At 31.5% G+C, this 15,829-nt stretch overlaps 1 protein-coding gene and 1 long non-coding RNA gene across 3 annotated transcripts; one reads left to right on the top strand and one right to left on the bottom strand.

The window, feature by feature from the left end:
* The first annotated feature begins 1,788 nt into the window (after window positions 1-1,788).
* Window positions 1,789-4,886, top strand: LOC129287566 (flavanone 3-dioxygenase 3-like). The gene is given in 4 exon segments (XM_054923769.1): window positions 1,789-2,028; window positions 2,782-2,890; window positions 2,893-3,028; window positions 3,910-4,886. Coding segments are annotated over 4 exon segments (1,014 nt in total). The 5' UTR covers window positions 1,789-1,833; the 3' UTR covers window positions 4,484-4,886.
* Window positions 4,887-5,514: 628 nt separating this feature from the next.
* Window positions 5,515-10,158, bottom strand: LOC129287676 (uncharacterized). 2 transcript variants are annotated; one of them, XR_008587771.1, is made up of 2 exons: window positions 9,999-10,158; window positions 5,515-9,341 (listed from the first exon to the last, which is right to left on the bottom strand). It is a non-coding gene; the product is annotated as an uncharacterized LOC129287676 (long non-coding RNA). The 2 variants fall into 2 exon arrangements; XR_008587772.1 differs by having other exon boundaries at window positions 5,515-6,852.
* Window positions 10,159-15,829: the final 5,671 nt, after the last annotated feature.

Raw genomic sequence — 15,829 nt, 5'->3', positions numbered from 1 at the left:
GAGGATGACCTCTTCCAGCAGAATAAGCTTGAGCATGAAACACATAATAATCTTCTTTAACATAATCCCAGTTCTGCGATGCTGAAGTTGTATAGTGAGCCTGTGCAATCGAGTTACTTAGAAAATTCTTTTGATGCGCCTCAGAATCAAGAAGCATCATAGATACTGTGTCTAAATCAAAATGCGGCTTAGAAGCATTTATAATAGCAATAACAGATTCATATTCAGCGGTAAGACCATTTAAGATACAAGAGATATGAGAGGATTCTTGGATTGGTTCACCAAGAAGACTAAGATGATCGTAGATTGATTTGAAATTAGCCAGATAATCTCTCATACTGAGTTCTCCTTTTTGCTGATTAGTAAGAAGATTTTGATAATACAGAATCTTGGAATCTAATTTTCTAGAGTATAGACGATTAATCTTTAACTAGATCTAAGCAGCTGTTTCCAAACCGACAAGTTCAGGTAGAACACTTGATATTACAGAGGCTAATAGCCATAAGGCCAAGGCAGAATCAAGCTGTTCATAAATCTCGAATGCAGAATTGATGACTTCGCATCCATGATCGTCACACAGCGTCTTTGGTGGCACTTGAATAGATCCATCAAGGAAAGAAGCAAGATGATGCTGTTTAATCATGAAAAAAGCTTGCTGTTTCCAGATGAGATAGTTGGAGTCATCAAGCTTTACTATTATCTTCTTGTTAGTGAAGCTTCGAGACAAAACACCAATATCAATTTCTGGAACAATAGATGTATCTCTGGAAGAAGACATTGTTTTGCCAATCTATCAATCTTTAGAGGGGAGATAGTCCGACGTCAATGTCACCGTAGTTTAGTATAACTGGATCGGAGCTTTGCCTGAGCGCAAAAGCTCTGATACCATGCCAAATACTTCAAGAAACAATAATGACAGAGAATGAAATCATGTTATTTCTGTAGAAAAAGTACAACTTATATATAGAGAGCTAAGTACCGAACTAATCATGACACATATCTCAACATAACAATAGTTAAACAAATTAACCACCTTTAGTTATACTCTAACAATAATATAATCATTATTGTAGCAAAAACATAGTAAGAAAAATTACAACTAAGTTTACTCAATACTATCAACTGCTTTCAATTTTATTGATAACTGTATTTAGAAATATTGACAGGGACTTCAAGTACTTCTCCCAAATAGTAAAGCTTGACATAAATAACTCAATCACTTTAATGACAATAAACGACAAATCGTCCCTTTTTGTGGATCATGTCAATGTCGGCTTTTAGATTCGGCGGGGTTAAGAAACCTAACGTGTTAACTTCGCAGAGGATGAATGAAACATGAGTCATCTAATCCAACCCACATGAATTCTTTTATTCGTTTTTCTTTTTACCAGAAAAATCAAACGCCCACAATCTGAGGTTCCATGCTCTCAATTAAAAAATCCAAAAGCTCCAAATGTGTGTACACGCGATGAGCATATGAATGCGTGCATAGCTATGTAACTTGGTACAAATTCATCCTGTAATATTATATTAATATGTTGTGTGATCCCTTCAACCTTCTTCCATCATTCATGACTTTCTTTCAATTTATTCTGTTGTTCAACCTTCCATCACTATTCTGCAACTATATTTATTATTTGGTTCACATACATTGTAATTGTACCAGTAAAGCGATACATGACTTGAGAGATTATTATGATAATAATACACCCACCACATGAGCATATAAATAGGCTTATGTGAGCTTGACCAGATCATTCACAGTATTGCAATAATATAGAAGTGATGGAGAATATTGAGGGAGCAGATCATGCTTCGTCTTTTACTTGTGTTATGGCTCTTGATCAGCAAGGAGTATCTTCCATACCAGAACGCTACGTTCTTCCAACCTCACAGCGACCAAACCCTAATGTTCAGATCTCCACCACCATGCCCATTATAGACTTGTCTTCTTTACATGATCAGTCTCTTAGGTCTCAGACCATCCACAATATTCGTGCTGTCTCTGAAGAACTTGGTGTCTATATGGTATCACTTATATATATATATATATATATATGCCCTGTCAATTCCTATTTTTTCCCCTCTCTTTTCCAAGTTAATTAGTTTACCCTTTCACCCAAAAGAGTAATTTAGAATATTCTTAGCATTTTAAGTCTCGTACAAATATACATGCAATGTCATGGGCCCCACATGCACAAATATTCTAGCTAACTTGTAACAGGTGCATGAAAGAAAATTTTCCTTTCATAATTGTGTTAGTCTTGCTATATATACACGCACTTGGATGTTACAATATTAAAATCAAGTTCTTGTGCTTCATGTGTTGTTATGAGTCTCATGTTAGGGAGTCTCAAAAATAAAGTAGGGTTTATAAATTTAAGAAATTCTTCTACCAACCAAGCTAGCTTTTTAGAATAGACTCACTTATTATACTTATGCTCTCATTAAGAAGTTGATGTTATAGAAAGTGATACTTGCAGAAGCTAAGTAAGGTATCGTGGAGTGGAGTTGTCGAGGATTTCAGCTCTCAAATAGGGTGACTTTATTATGAGCCCTATAATAGAGAGCTTGGCAAGTAAAGCAAGGTTTATAAGTTCAAGAAATTTTAATTCTCACTTAATAGGCTAATCTTTTGGGATGAATTTGTTCTTTGAATGTGTGCTCATAACACATGCATGCATCATTATTATTAGCTTCACTTGTTTAGTTCTATTGTGCTAGTCATGATAACCTAAATAAGATCAAACTAATTACGTGGATGAATTGCGCTTTATTAAGGTTATTAATCATGGGATTGATCAATCTGTGATGGACGATGCCCTGGAAGCTGCAAGAGAGTTCTTCGACATGCCCAGTGAAGAAAAGATGAAGTTATATTCTGATGATGTGACAAACCTGTGAGGTATGGTACAAGCTTTAACCATGCTAAGGACGAAGTTTACTGCTGGAGAGACTTCATCAAACACTACTCACATCCTCTCCCTGATTGGATCCGTTGGTGGCCTTCTAATCCATGAAGTTACAGGTAATTATTAAGTCTTCATAAATCAAATACTAATTAGCATTATTATCAATAACATGAAACCAAGTCCTATGAATCTAATCATCATACATTTTACATGGATTTCACTCAAGTGACTTTTGTGATACTCATGTACAAAGTGGGATTAACCATTTTTTTATCTCTCTCCTCACTTCGAGTTAAAAATTTTATTTTCATCTGTATAATAACACTTCAAATGAAGTGATGAGATAGATAGACAAAGATAGAATGGTCGTATATTAAAGATCTGATGAGAAATCGTTCATGTTAGCATGGGACTTTTTTTTTAAAAAAAAAAACCAATACTAGCAGATATGAGAAAATTAAAGTACTGAAATTTCAGGGTTTAAATAATGGTGAGATCCAAATTTGATAATTTTTTTAGGTTGCAAATTGTCAATCTTCCTAGGTAAAGACGTGGGACGCAACCTTTGTTTGAACCATATTTTTAAAAGTTGAGCCCACCATTTTCTCTCCAAAAACTACTTTATTTAATGCTAAAAGGAACACAGGTGCAACTAACATGCATTACCTTTTAATACGCCACCATCATTGTCTTCTTTAGGTTTGACTTTGTGAGAGTGATTGACAAAATGCGCCAACTTGTGCGTTTTTAATATTTCCTTAGCTTGGGATTCTCAATTGATCAAATCTATAGGAAAAAGATTGCTAAAAAACTTCAAGTGTAAATGAAGAAATTGAAACGATAAAATGAAGGTTAATTTACAAGGAATTCCATACAGATTAAAAGTTATAGTTAGACCTATGACAATTAATTCTAAGTTCATATACCAGACATTATGATTCATTAGTCTACAAGAAAGCTCCTAAAAGATGTCAATTTTTATGACATGCGGAGACAGGGAGAAAATGGGAAACTACGCAAAAGCAGCACAAGTACTACAAAACCAACTTGCTGAAACTGTTTTTGAAAGCCTAGGCCTAAACCCTAATTACTTAGAAGAAGAAATCAAACAAGGCTCTCAAGTCCTAGCTGTAAACTGCTACCTAGCTTGCCCAGAACCTGGACTTACCTTAGGGATCCTGCCTCATTCGGATTTTGGGTTGCTCACGATCCTGCTCCAAACCCGGCCCGGGCTCGAAATCAAGGACAGTGACAACAATTGGATTAGGGTTCCATTTATTGAAGGAGCTTTGGTGGTACAACTGGGAGATCAAATGGAAATACTAAGCAATGGACTGTACAAGAGTGTGATTCACAGAGCAACAGTGAATTGTGAAGAGAAGAGACTGTCCATAGCAAGTCTTCACAGCTTTGGAATGAACACAAAGGTCGGTCCAGCCCCAAAACTTGTGAATGATCAGAGACCAAAGTCCTACAATGAGTTCAGCTTCAGGGAATATCTTAACTTCATATCCTCTAATGACATTTCAAAGGGAAGGTTCATTGACACTCTCAAAGTAAATCCTTATTAGAAGAAAAAACAATCTCAGGTACAAGGCTTAAAAGTTTCATCAAAGATGTGTCAACGAGTTTCACTATCTGCATTAATGCACACTTCAACGGATCGATGTGTTATTGTTATATTGTTATATGTGGTCTAGTTTTTATAAGTTTTTCTAAGTTAAATAAATGTCTAACTGTATAAAAGGACATATTAATTAGTGTCAAATGTTGTGTGGGTCGTCATGACTCAAAGATGAGTGTTTCTTTCGTCTGAGTCAAAAAAAAAAAAAAATCAAGAAGAAGAACGAAGAAAGTGTGCTGTTCGTCTGAGTGTGTCTTGTGTTGTAGTCAAGCTCTTGTGGCTTTGGAGGTCAGTACTAAACTACATATAAATGTAAGTTGGAAGTCAAAAAAACTCGTGTTATTTATTTATTGTTTTGTCTCCAAGGTTCTTCTTCTATACTTTTATTTTCTCCTTCTTTCTCAAGCTTGCTTTTTAAACTATTTTATTGACACAACACAAAAGTTTTAAGCTTGAAGATCTTGAAACTAATATCTCGACTGGCATATATGTTAAACCAAAATGATGTTTTGTAAATCATATATTCCATATATTAATTAACTCTACTCTATTCTTTTCTCCGAATCAAGGTTTATTTACTTAGCTTCTAAATCATTTGCAGCTACAACCATATCAACTCAAATATTTAAATAATAACTTTAATAGAAGGAAACGCAAAGCTTAATTAGGCGTTCATTGATCTGCTTAAATTTTTGTATATGTGATATAACAAGAAATTAAATAGAATTTGTTCATTAGATCCAATTATCTGTAACTTGGGGAAACCCGCTTCCTTTATCGGCTAATTAATTAAGACCCAATTGAAGTAATCCAACTGTTTTAGCTCAAATTCTGAAAATTGGAATACTTTTGAGTATTCAAACACACATACGACATAATTTAATGTTTTCAAATTTTTCGTTTTCCATCACCTTGAATATCTTGACAACATCTATCAAATATACTATCACAATTCCAAATTAATAGTGGATCAGAGCGAATACGAAACCAAATTTCCAATTACATCTTCGATTTCAAATTATTACAAATAGGCCTACTGAGAAAAAAAAAACATTAATCCCAATAAAATCACCCAAAAAAAAAGAAGAGAAAAATTGAGGACGATCAGATACTTGCAGATCGAATCACATATAAGAAGATTATGAAATGAATCTAAAGGAACTAATTAGCAGCTCAGTATCCTCAAGGTGCGTTTTCTGCACGCGCGGCGCGTCTCGATTTGATTCATCTCTCTTCTTCCAAAGCCAAGTCCGGTCCAGTTCGATTCAGCCCCGACGCAAAATTCCTGTAAGATCTTTGAAACAGTCGAATTTTGATTCCATGTTTCGCGGTACACGCTATTACCGTGCGCCCTACGTACTAAGTTGACGGCCTATCCGTTCAATATATGTATATATATTGTCTCATCACGAGAATCGATACGATGCATATTTGTTTTAATCACAATGAGCAAAGTCTAGAAGACCACAATAATAAGTTTTTTCTCATTAAGTAAGAATGATTACATATATCGCAGAATATATATTATTACATCTCTAGCAAACATAAATAACTTTTATGATAAAAAAAAACCATAAATAACTTTTGTTGATCATGTTAATTAACTTTTCCTGGTGTGCAGTTGAGATCTTGTCTTTTCTTTTGTACGAGTAAGAATTCATCTTAACATTCTCAAATTTGCTATCCTAATTTTTATATCACGCATTTTTTGTTTTTCTCTAACTCGAGAGCAAATCCTTTAATTTTAACGATAATCCCCATAATTCAAATTTAGAATTAACATGTCTTAACTTCTCAATTAATACTATATTTTCATGAAGAGTTTGGGTTTAGAGTTTTTTTCCCCTTGTATGTGTTCCGTGGAAACATATAAAACCAAAACAAACATATAATTATAGTTTTATATATTACTATTTAAATTTAGAACGTTATACAAAATGTTTTCTTTTGTAAGTTTTTGGTTAAGTAAGATTGGTCCAATAAAATAGTACCACGTTCCTACAAGAATGTTGTGCAGGCTGAGAACAAAGCAGGGGATTCGCACTTACGAAACTCTGGTTGTGGCGAGGCGGCGAACGGTCTTTGCCGAACAAGCACCACGTGGCATCACGAGAATGCCTTTAAACACGTGGCAGCTTTTAGAGTGGGACATGTTGCATGATCACCTGTACAAAACATATTTGTAGCCAGTATTGAACCCCGCTCTGATCTCATCAATATTTTTGTGCCAGGCTCGTCCACCGCTTAAAATAAAATTTCTCATCTCATTGTCTTAAAATAACAAGGGTTAATGGTAAATTTGTCCAAGTGTTCCACCTAAGTACAATTGATAACTTATGATTAATGTAATAATATCTTGAAAATTTTGAAATTGGTACAATGTTGTCATGCAATAACATTTAACATCATTAGTTGAATAATTATGAAGGTTATAAAGGACAATTTTATTTGTGAAGTTTTTATGAATCAACAATTGATATCATAAGCCTTTTATTAATAGAATATTTTTGTGTTGTATCAACGTTTAAATTAGAAGAAGGATCCAACAACTTATTATCAATGTTAAAAACAATGGTTTTGTATTCTCAAATTTTGACTAAAAGCCATGTCAGAGGTTGATTGACTACAAAATCAACTCTACTAAAGTGTCTCATGAACTTATCTCTGAACAAAATCTAGATCGGACTTGCACTTATTTTGCCCATGAACAAGCTAAGTCAAAACATGTGTCTACAAACAAGTCTGGGCTTGCCTAGGCTTAACCATGAGTAAATACAGACTTGCTCGAACCGACCCTGGGCAATATAAAATAGTCTAAGGTGGGAGGGATGAATAAAAGTGATTTGGACTGAACTTTTGTGAATTGTAGCAATAAGTTCACTTGACAACTTGCAATACTCAATTTGTGTATTTAAATTGTGTGTAAGGATTTTACTTGCCGCTTGATGGAAATTTTTTTAAGGATTCCCTTACCACTTATCCATTGTGGGGAAAAATTATTCCAATTAAAAGTTTAGAATATTAATTGCTCCTCAAAACAAACTTAATTAGCACAATCGCTTTTTAATTTTTAGAACTGTTCAACTAATAATCAATGTTGTTAAACGTTGCTATAGGGCATTAGTTATCACTATATTTTAAAATTCTTGAGTTCTATTGCGCTCACTGGTCGAAAGATAAGGATGCCAATTGCGTCTAGTGAAAAACTTGAGACAAATTTTCCCTTAAACGCAAATAATTATTATTTAAGTTAGTATAGAAATATTAAATAAAGAAATAAACTAAATGATGTAAATTATGAAAAAGATTAACTACACTATAGGTGGTAACTTTTATTAATTATCTACTTTCTACATATTTTCACTTATCACATTAGAAGTCAACAAATAAAAATTATGAAAATTAAATAACTATTAATATTTTAATTAAAATATTAAAATAATAATACTTTCATCAAGTGATGTAATATTATTATCCTTTGCCAATTTTTTGTATAGAGGGCAGTGGACAGATCTTTCTCAGTTAGGTTAATTTTATATACAAGATTAATTTTTTTTTAGCAGAAAAATGTTTGGTGAGTTGTGGGTCTCAAAGGCTCACCAAGCTAAGTCATACTTCCAGACTCAATGAGTACTTATAGAGTTCACCCATAAGGCTCTCAACTGTGAGTTATTGATCAAATATTAGGGATTTGAGTAATTACAGGTGAGTACGTTATATTTGAGATACTAAGTTGTCAGTTTTATTAATGAGACAAATACCCACTTATTAATTACACATAACTAAATTAGGGATTTATTGGGCTATTGGAAGAATAATGCTTGAATTGATTTCATAAGGGACTTGCTATTAAAGTAAGCAATTGGCTACCATATGTCACCTTTAATTAAGAACAATTACTAAGCAAATTAAGGAAGCTAAATGATCACTTTCTAAAAATATTTTATATTTTGAGCTCCTCTAAATCCTCAATAATCTAAATTTAGTTCAGCTTTCTAATCTTGAAAGTCTAAATAATTTTTGGCATGCATATCTTGTAATTAATTGGTATAATTAATTAATTAGTAATTGACTAAATTTCCCCACTTTGAGCTGCAATGGTTAAACTTTCATAAGCAGGTTAGTTATTTATCTGTAAGTCGCAGTATTCATGGACTATGAAAATATGACATATTTGTAACACTTCATTGAATGCATGAGACCCAAACTAGTTTTGAGATATAAAAAAGCTCATAGTTCTATAAAATATTTCAAATGAACAGAAATTTGGGGCTCAGAGCCACACTCTTTCTTGACAAGTATATATGCATGATTGTAATTGATTCCTTTCAAAAACAAAAATCTAGCATCCACATGAAAGTGCAAGTCTTATATGCAAGACCTTTCAATTACTTGTGAAGCCCATATATATGTAGATTTGTGATCCATTAAGTGAGCACTTGGGGATGAAACTAAGATTTAGCCCCAACTCGTCCTTTCCAAATTAAATAATGGTTTTATTAGTGACTTAGCACCAGGAAAATGTTAGAAACAAGACAATCTTCATGGCTCAGAGAAAATTAAAAGCATAATGGCATTTAATTACATGTTACTTAGTAAAGGGGATACATTGCCCTTTTTTCGGTTGTAAAACATGGAAGTTAGGATTAAAAAACACTAAGATCAAGATATACCTCACAACTCAAATAATATAATGCTTATAGATATATTAAAAATACTAACCTCCAACAAGATTCTCATGTTGATATAATCAAGGATTTAAACCTATTTCATTGTGGAGGCATGGACGACCAAGTTTTTACCACCTATAATGTGGTTCTCCCTTGAGTGTGAGTTCAATTATATGTTCTATTATTGACGTAGGATATTACTATAATTTATTCAAATTAAAACACTGGAGAATTATATTATAAGAATGTACCTAATCTAATCCTCTCTTCTAAGTAAAAAACTGAAGGATGGGGACTAAAAGAGGGAATTTTCAGCTACCTACAAGTAATGTTGCTGTACAAGTTTTGAACTTTAAAGTCAACATTTCCACTTCTTATACTTAATTTGAAGTCTCAAATAATTACTTCGCCAAGTGTACCGGAACCAATCGAAACCATGGAAAACCAAGGGGGAAAAAAACTTAAAATCATTTAATGTTTTCTGAAGAATCAGTCAATAAGTTCAAGAAGGGCGGAAAAACTTGCCGAATGGTTGTTAGAAAAAAAATTACAAATAATGATTTTCTTTTTATATACAAGCATTTAGTAGAAAGGTTTGCCAATCACATTGCTTGCTTACACCCAATGAACTAGTTTCATTTATAGTCATTTTTGCTTGCTTTTTTCCCTTATGTATGTATTAATCAAGTCAGTGGTTAACTAAAGCATCTTGTTATACGTACTTAAATTTTGTTTAGCTAAGCTTCATGAACTGTTCTCAATATATGATGTTAACGGATAAGTTCTACGTACCTGGATATATAGCAATTGACATGAGATGAGAATCCACCTTTGGTCCGTTTTAAAACATGAAGCTAAATGAGTAACACCTCCCATCGTTACTTAAAACTGATTCAACTTGAATTGATCTCCATTGCCAATTCACTGTATATAGTGCGAGCATGATTAAGTGCCGAAAAACGTAGAGGCAATGATTAGCTATGTGGTTTGGGGTATTTATACATATAGCATCAAGTTGATAAGAATTTTTTATTATAAAGTTTTATATTTAGTATATTTTATCTTCCCCTTCAATGAAGCAATGTCCATTTTTTAAGTGCCGAAAAGGATTAAAAAAAAAAACATCTCACAACTAGCAGCAAGAAGATACAGAGTAACTTTTCGGGGCATACGTCATACGCGGAAGCCAAAACAAGAACGTTGTTTTAAAGTTTTCTTGAAGCGTTCTTGCCCGAAAATTAATTCAAACATATATATGACATTAATAAGTCTCAATTATTTATGGGTGTAATAAGCTATTATATAATTAATTATAACTTGTGTTCTTGGTTTGACTTGATGTTTTGAATGAAGATGGCTTTCGCAAGCAAAGGATAAGAGATGGGTTTGACATTAAATAATTGAAGCAAATGGATAGAAAGAAAAATAATTAAATATATAGATATATCAACTTGTGCTTGGCAAGTAGTGGGATTCACAATTTGCAAATTTAATTTGTGTGCTTTGAATGTAGCAATTGATTTGCGAGGTTCAGATGCATTTGGAAGACGAAAACAGAGCACTATGCAGTCAGATGCAACAAGTGGATTTTGAATGCTTAGCTGCTGATATTTATGGTTCTTGAGCAAATCTAGGTTCACGATGGTTTCATCAAATAATATTAAATTATTAAACTTCTTTCAGAATTCAACACATACTTTTTTTTTTGAAAAAAATATTAGTAGTGACTAAGAAAATTTCTGAAAAAAATTAGACCTTTATATTGGATACTATTAATGTAGTCACTTTGTTCTGCTTCTTACTAGAAACGAGCTAAAGCTTGTTAATTGGTTTGGATGGAGAAGAAAATAGAAAAGATAGAAACTTATGAAGGAAAACTTCCAAAAATAACTTAAAAAATTTATTATTGTTGAATGTTATCTTTCCTAATTTTTCTTTCTTCCTTATTCTCTTATCGTTTTTACTTCCATCTAAACCAAATCTAAATCTGAGTTTCGTTAGGCTCAGGGAGCTTTTCTTTTCTTTTTTTTTTTTTGTTGTTGGAAGAATGACCTTTAAAACCCTCTAAATTCATTATTTACTATATAGGATCCTGAAATTTTGAAATTCCAAAAAAGGATCATAAACTTTAACTAAAATTAAATTTTTTGAAGTCAATTTTATAAGTACTCATCTTTCACTTTCACATTTTCTTAACAGTTTCAATACTCATTAGTTTTTCAATTTTTTAGTGATTAATTACATTAAATATTTTCGATACTCATTATCCATATTTTCAATACAGAAACATACTTACTTTAATTCTTTTTGGTATAAAAATCATGGAAGATGACTGGTGAAAAAAATTAAGTACTGAAAATGCTAAAGATGAGTACTAAAAATGTGGAAGATGAATACTGAAAAATTTCAATCGGAAAAATTTTAATCCCAACTAATGACTGCAATCTTTTTCAGAAATTTGATAATTTTTGAATCTTTAACTGAAATTAATGTCCTTATATCATTTTCTTTTTTCCTATGAAAAAAAATGAATTTTTTGTTATCAAAAAAATAAATTTTATTATTATTATTATTATGATCATCATCATCATCATCATCATTCCTTAACTTTACTTAATTTAATTTTAATATAAGTCTATTAATTGTACTCCCTCCATTTCTTTCTCTTTTTTAATACAAAGAACTGAGCTAGCTACAAGTAGCTAATTACGGATATCATCATCAGAGGCCAAATCTTTACACTCAAAAAAAGGAGGGTCAATAATAACATCATCATCATCGCCTGGTTGGTTTGAAACGTAATCTGTCTCCAGACTAGAAAGCTTTATTTTAATATACAAAATAATAAAAAACCAATACAAGAGGATTTTTTTTTTTAATCTGGAGAAATTACATGCACTTCAATTACAAATTGAATCTATGCTACGTCACAATTGTTGAATATACAGTACACCGCGCACTAATATCATTACCTGAGACTGATATAATATATTCTTGTATATCACCGCCGTTAACTTTCTGCGCATGGCATTAATGTATATATAATCACAAATTGAAGATATTTTTGTATGCCACTTGCTCCAGAAATTTAATGTTGTAATCCTTGACGCATATCATGATCATCATCACAAATTGAAGATTTTTATTGTGCCACTTGTTCGAGAAATTTCAATTAATGTCTTGATGCTTATAAACTGAGAGTTTCTCTGTGTGCGCTTAAGAATACCAGCGACTATATAACTCTGTGGTCGCCCAATGGTTTTATTACCCTCACTCTCCAGATTGCGCTATTCTCTGCCTCTTTACCATTTGTGAGCTGGGAATTTATCAGGATCAAGACATGTTCTCGGATTCAAAAAGAATTTACAAAGATACTTACAGGCTGTGTCTGAATAATTTGTATCCTCACATTGATAACAAGATAATCATATTTGTTTTTTTTTAATCAGAGAATTCGAAACAATTGGTGACATTTTTTTTCCCTTTAAGTGGCGGCAAATGGTGATGGTTAATCATAACTAATGCCATTGTGGATGATTTAGTAAATCATTATCAATGGTAGCAGTTGCATAACTTTATCACAAAATTTAGGTGAGTTGAATTTTGAAAATTCACTGGTACTAAAATAAGAATCAAGATTCAAAAAACACCTACAGAATATTTACGATGAACAAAGTTTTCACAACAGCAACAAGATTCTAACCCATGTCCTTGCAAGGTATGAATCATCTTCTTGCCAACTGATACAATTATATTATTGTTGTTCAAAGCATGCTATTTTTGTGGTGAAAGTGATGTGACCTGGCCATATATTATTTGGTGAGTTTGGGTGAAGCCAGATTAGTCGTTTGAAAAATCAAGCAAGAAACTTGTAACTGGGCCCAGTCTATTTCTATTGATGTATATTTTTGATGTGCATCCAAAAAATGCACACATATATCACATTAACTTTTAAAAAATATCGAGTTAAAGATAATTATAGTAATATTTAGATTGTGAGCTTCATACTTTACATGTAGTCTAAAACTAAATGGGTTATCCATAACTTACAGACAGCGCAACTGTTATATGACATATTGATATCTTGGTCTAGTTCAAGGTGGCAGATGATAAGAAGAGTTTTTTTTTTTTTTTAATTCCTATTTGGACATGTTATGATTTAAGGTAAGTTTCTCATATTTATTCCAAAAAAAAAAAAAGTTAACGCAAACATAAAGAATACATCATTGCTATTATGCTGGTCAGCATACTTTCAAACCTTGACAAAAAGTTTTTTTGTCTTTTATTATTGGTTACATAAATCTTCATTTTTTGAATGAAAAATAATATAACAAAGTCCCAAGAGGTACCACAACTAAGCTTAGAGAGACTTTCTCTAATCATTCATCACCACCTCAATACGATAAGGGGGTGGGTGATTTAATATATAGCAACTATCTAAACAATCTTCTGTGTCCCTATAACCGAAAAAATAAGCACAAAATTAAACCTCACTAGACATGAAGTTAGCTATATTTTGTCATTCCCAATACAAAAACAACTGAGGCTGACTAATAATGTCTCTATAAGAATGTCAATCAATTTCATTGTGACAAATGGGATTAAGGGCTTCTGGACAATTTGTGAGTACTTCGATCCTTTGAAAGCCCCTATCCCAACATAGCTGAAGACTATAAATCTTTATTTGAAAATATGTAACAAATATAAGCTTCATATGTTCTCCATTAAGATTTACCACTCAAAAAATACTTTTTTTTTTCACATACAAACATCATCTTATTGGAAGCAATTTTGTTCAATGCATTGTTGGACATTAAATGCCGGCATTTCTTTCAATAAAAATTTAAACATTGATTCACCATGTTTTGAGGACTAGATTCTCTTATTAGACCTAACCCTAATTAGTTATTGCTCAAAATATACTTAGATACGTTTCCCTCGCTTCTTGGAATTTGGCTTTACCAAAAGAAAAAACAAAAAAAAAAAAGAGGAATTCAACTTGAAGGATAGATATTAGAATTCCCATCACTATGGATATTTTGAATGGGCCCGGTCTGGATATCTTAAAGCCCATTCATCTGAAAAGGCGAAATGTTATCTAAAACAACACTTTTGATCGTACCAAAAAAAAAAGAAGACAGTTTTGAGGGTTTAAACCCAGATCTTGAAGCCATTTTCTGTATTTCGTTAATTTAAATTTCTTTTCATCGACCAAAAAGGGGGAAAAAACCCCAAGGGCTGATTAAAAAGTTAAACTTAAAACTCAAATCTGTGTTGTATAAATAATCCATAAACTTAAACTCAAAACTGTGTTGTATATAAATAATCCTACCCGTATATGACCCCATTGACTTTTTAGCTTTGATCTTTTATATATAAGTTCATCCATTTTGGCTTTTACATTATATGTTTTTTAACCGAAATACCTTTACTTAATGCTCAATTTTTTTTTTGGGGGGTAAAAAGTCATAAACATCCTATTAAATGTTAGGGTATTATGAATATCAAAAGTTGTGTATATGTCCATCTCCCACTACCTCTTTATCTTTCAAGCACCTCCCACTACTCCCCATTAATCGCTACTCAACTGATCCCACTCACACGTTCATGAGTTTTATTATCCATTATTTTCATTTATCATGAGCGTGTCCTTTAATTTGATGTGTAATATCATGCCTACAACAAATGTTACGTTGTTTTATACTTTTCATATCTTTTATTGTTATTATATGATTATATATCCTCATTTCATAATTATATCTCTTTTTTATTTTGGTAAGCACCGGAGTAGATCAGAGATATTATTTCTGACGTATTAAGGGAAAAGAGTAGACATTTTTTAACTAAATTATTGCATACATAAAAATAATATTCAAATCAAACCCCTAACTACTTCCTTTTTTTATAAATTTGAACTAGATGAATAAATTATCTCCTAAATTAAATATGCGGTCCAATGATAGAAGATTACTTAGATTGTATGTTTATTTTTTAAAAATTTTTATGTCTTTATTTTTTTATGTCCTTAATTTACATTTTTTTTATGTGGTCATCTAATTTTGCATCACTTTTTTTTGTCATTTTTATACATTTTATCGTTTTCAAATCTAATCATTAATTTACTTAAGAAAATTGTCAATGTTTTTTTTACCTTCAATGCCATAATTAATTAAATAAATTAACAAACAGCTCGTCTTGTTACACCTTGATAAAATAAAAACGAAAGGATAATTTTTTGCCAAAAAAATGAAAGTATAATTTAGAATTAGATTATTGTAAAAAGAAAAAAAAATGAAATTAAAAGATAAAACTAAAACATTGATCAGAATAAAAAATATTAAAGGAAAAAACTTTAGGCTTGTCTGGTAACTTATTTTGAAAACAGCTTTATATTCTTCAAAATAAAAAAAATTGCTTGGTAACATGTTTTTAAAAAGTATTTTAAAAAATAAAAAAAATCAAATATTATTTTGAAGAATAAAAAAGCTAAAATATCTTTTAAGTATTTTAAGATTATTGTTATGAAAAATAAAAAATATAAAAATTCATATGTTTTTATTACTTTTTTTATTTTCAAAACACGTTTAATAAAATATCAATTTTTAAAATAATAAAATAAAAAT

Source organism: Prosopis cineraria, unplaced genomic scaffold, assembly GCF_029017545.1.
Source record: "Prosopis cineraria cultivar Desert tree isolate PC_DT_omini unplaced genomic scaffold, ASM2901754v1 PC12, whole genome shotgun sequence".
Lineage (NCBI taxonomy): Eukaryota > Viridiplantae > Streptophyta > Magnoliopsida > Fabales > Fabaceae > Prosopis > Prosopis cineraria.
The sequence above is the reverse complement of the archived record's forward strand: the minus strand, read 5'-3'. Positions and strand labels throughout refer to the sequence as shown.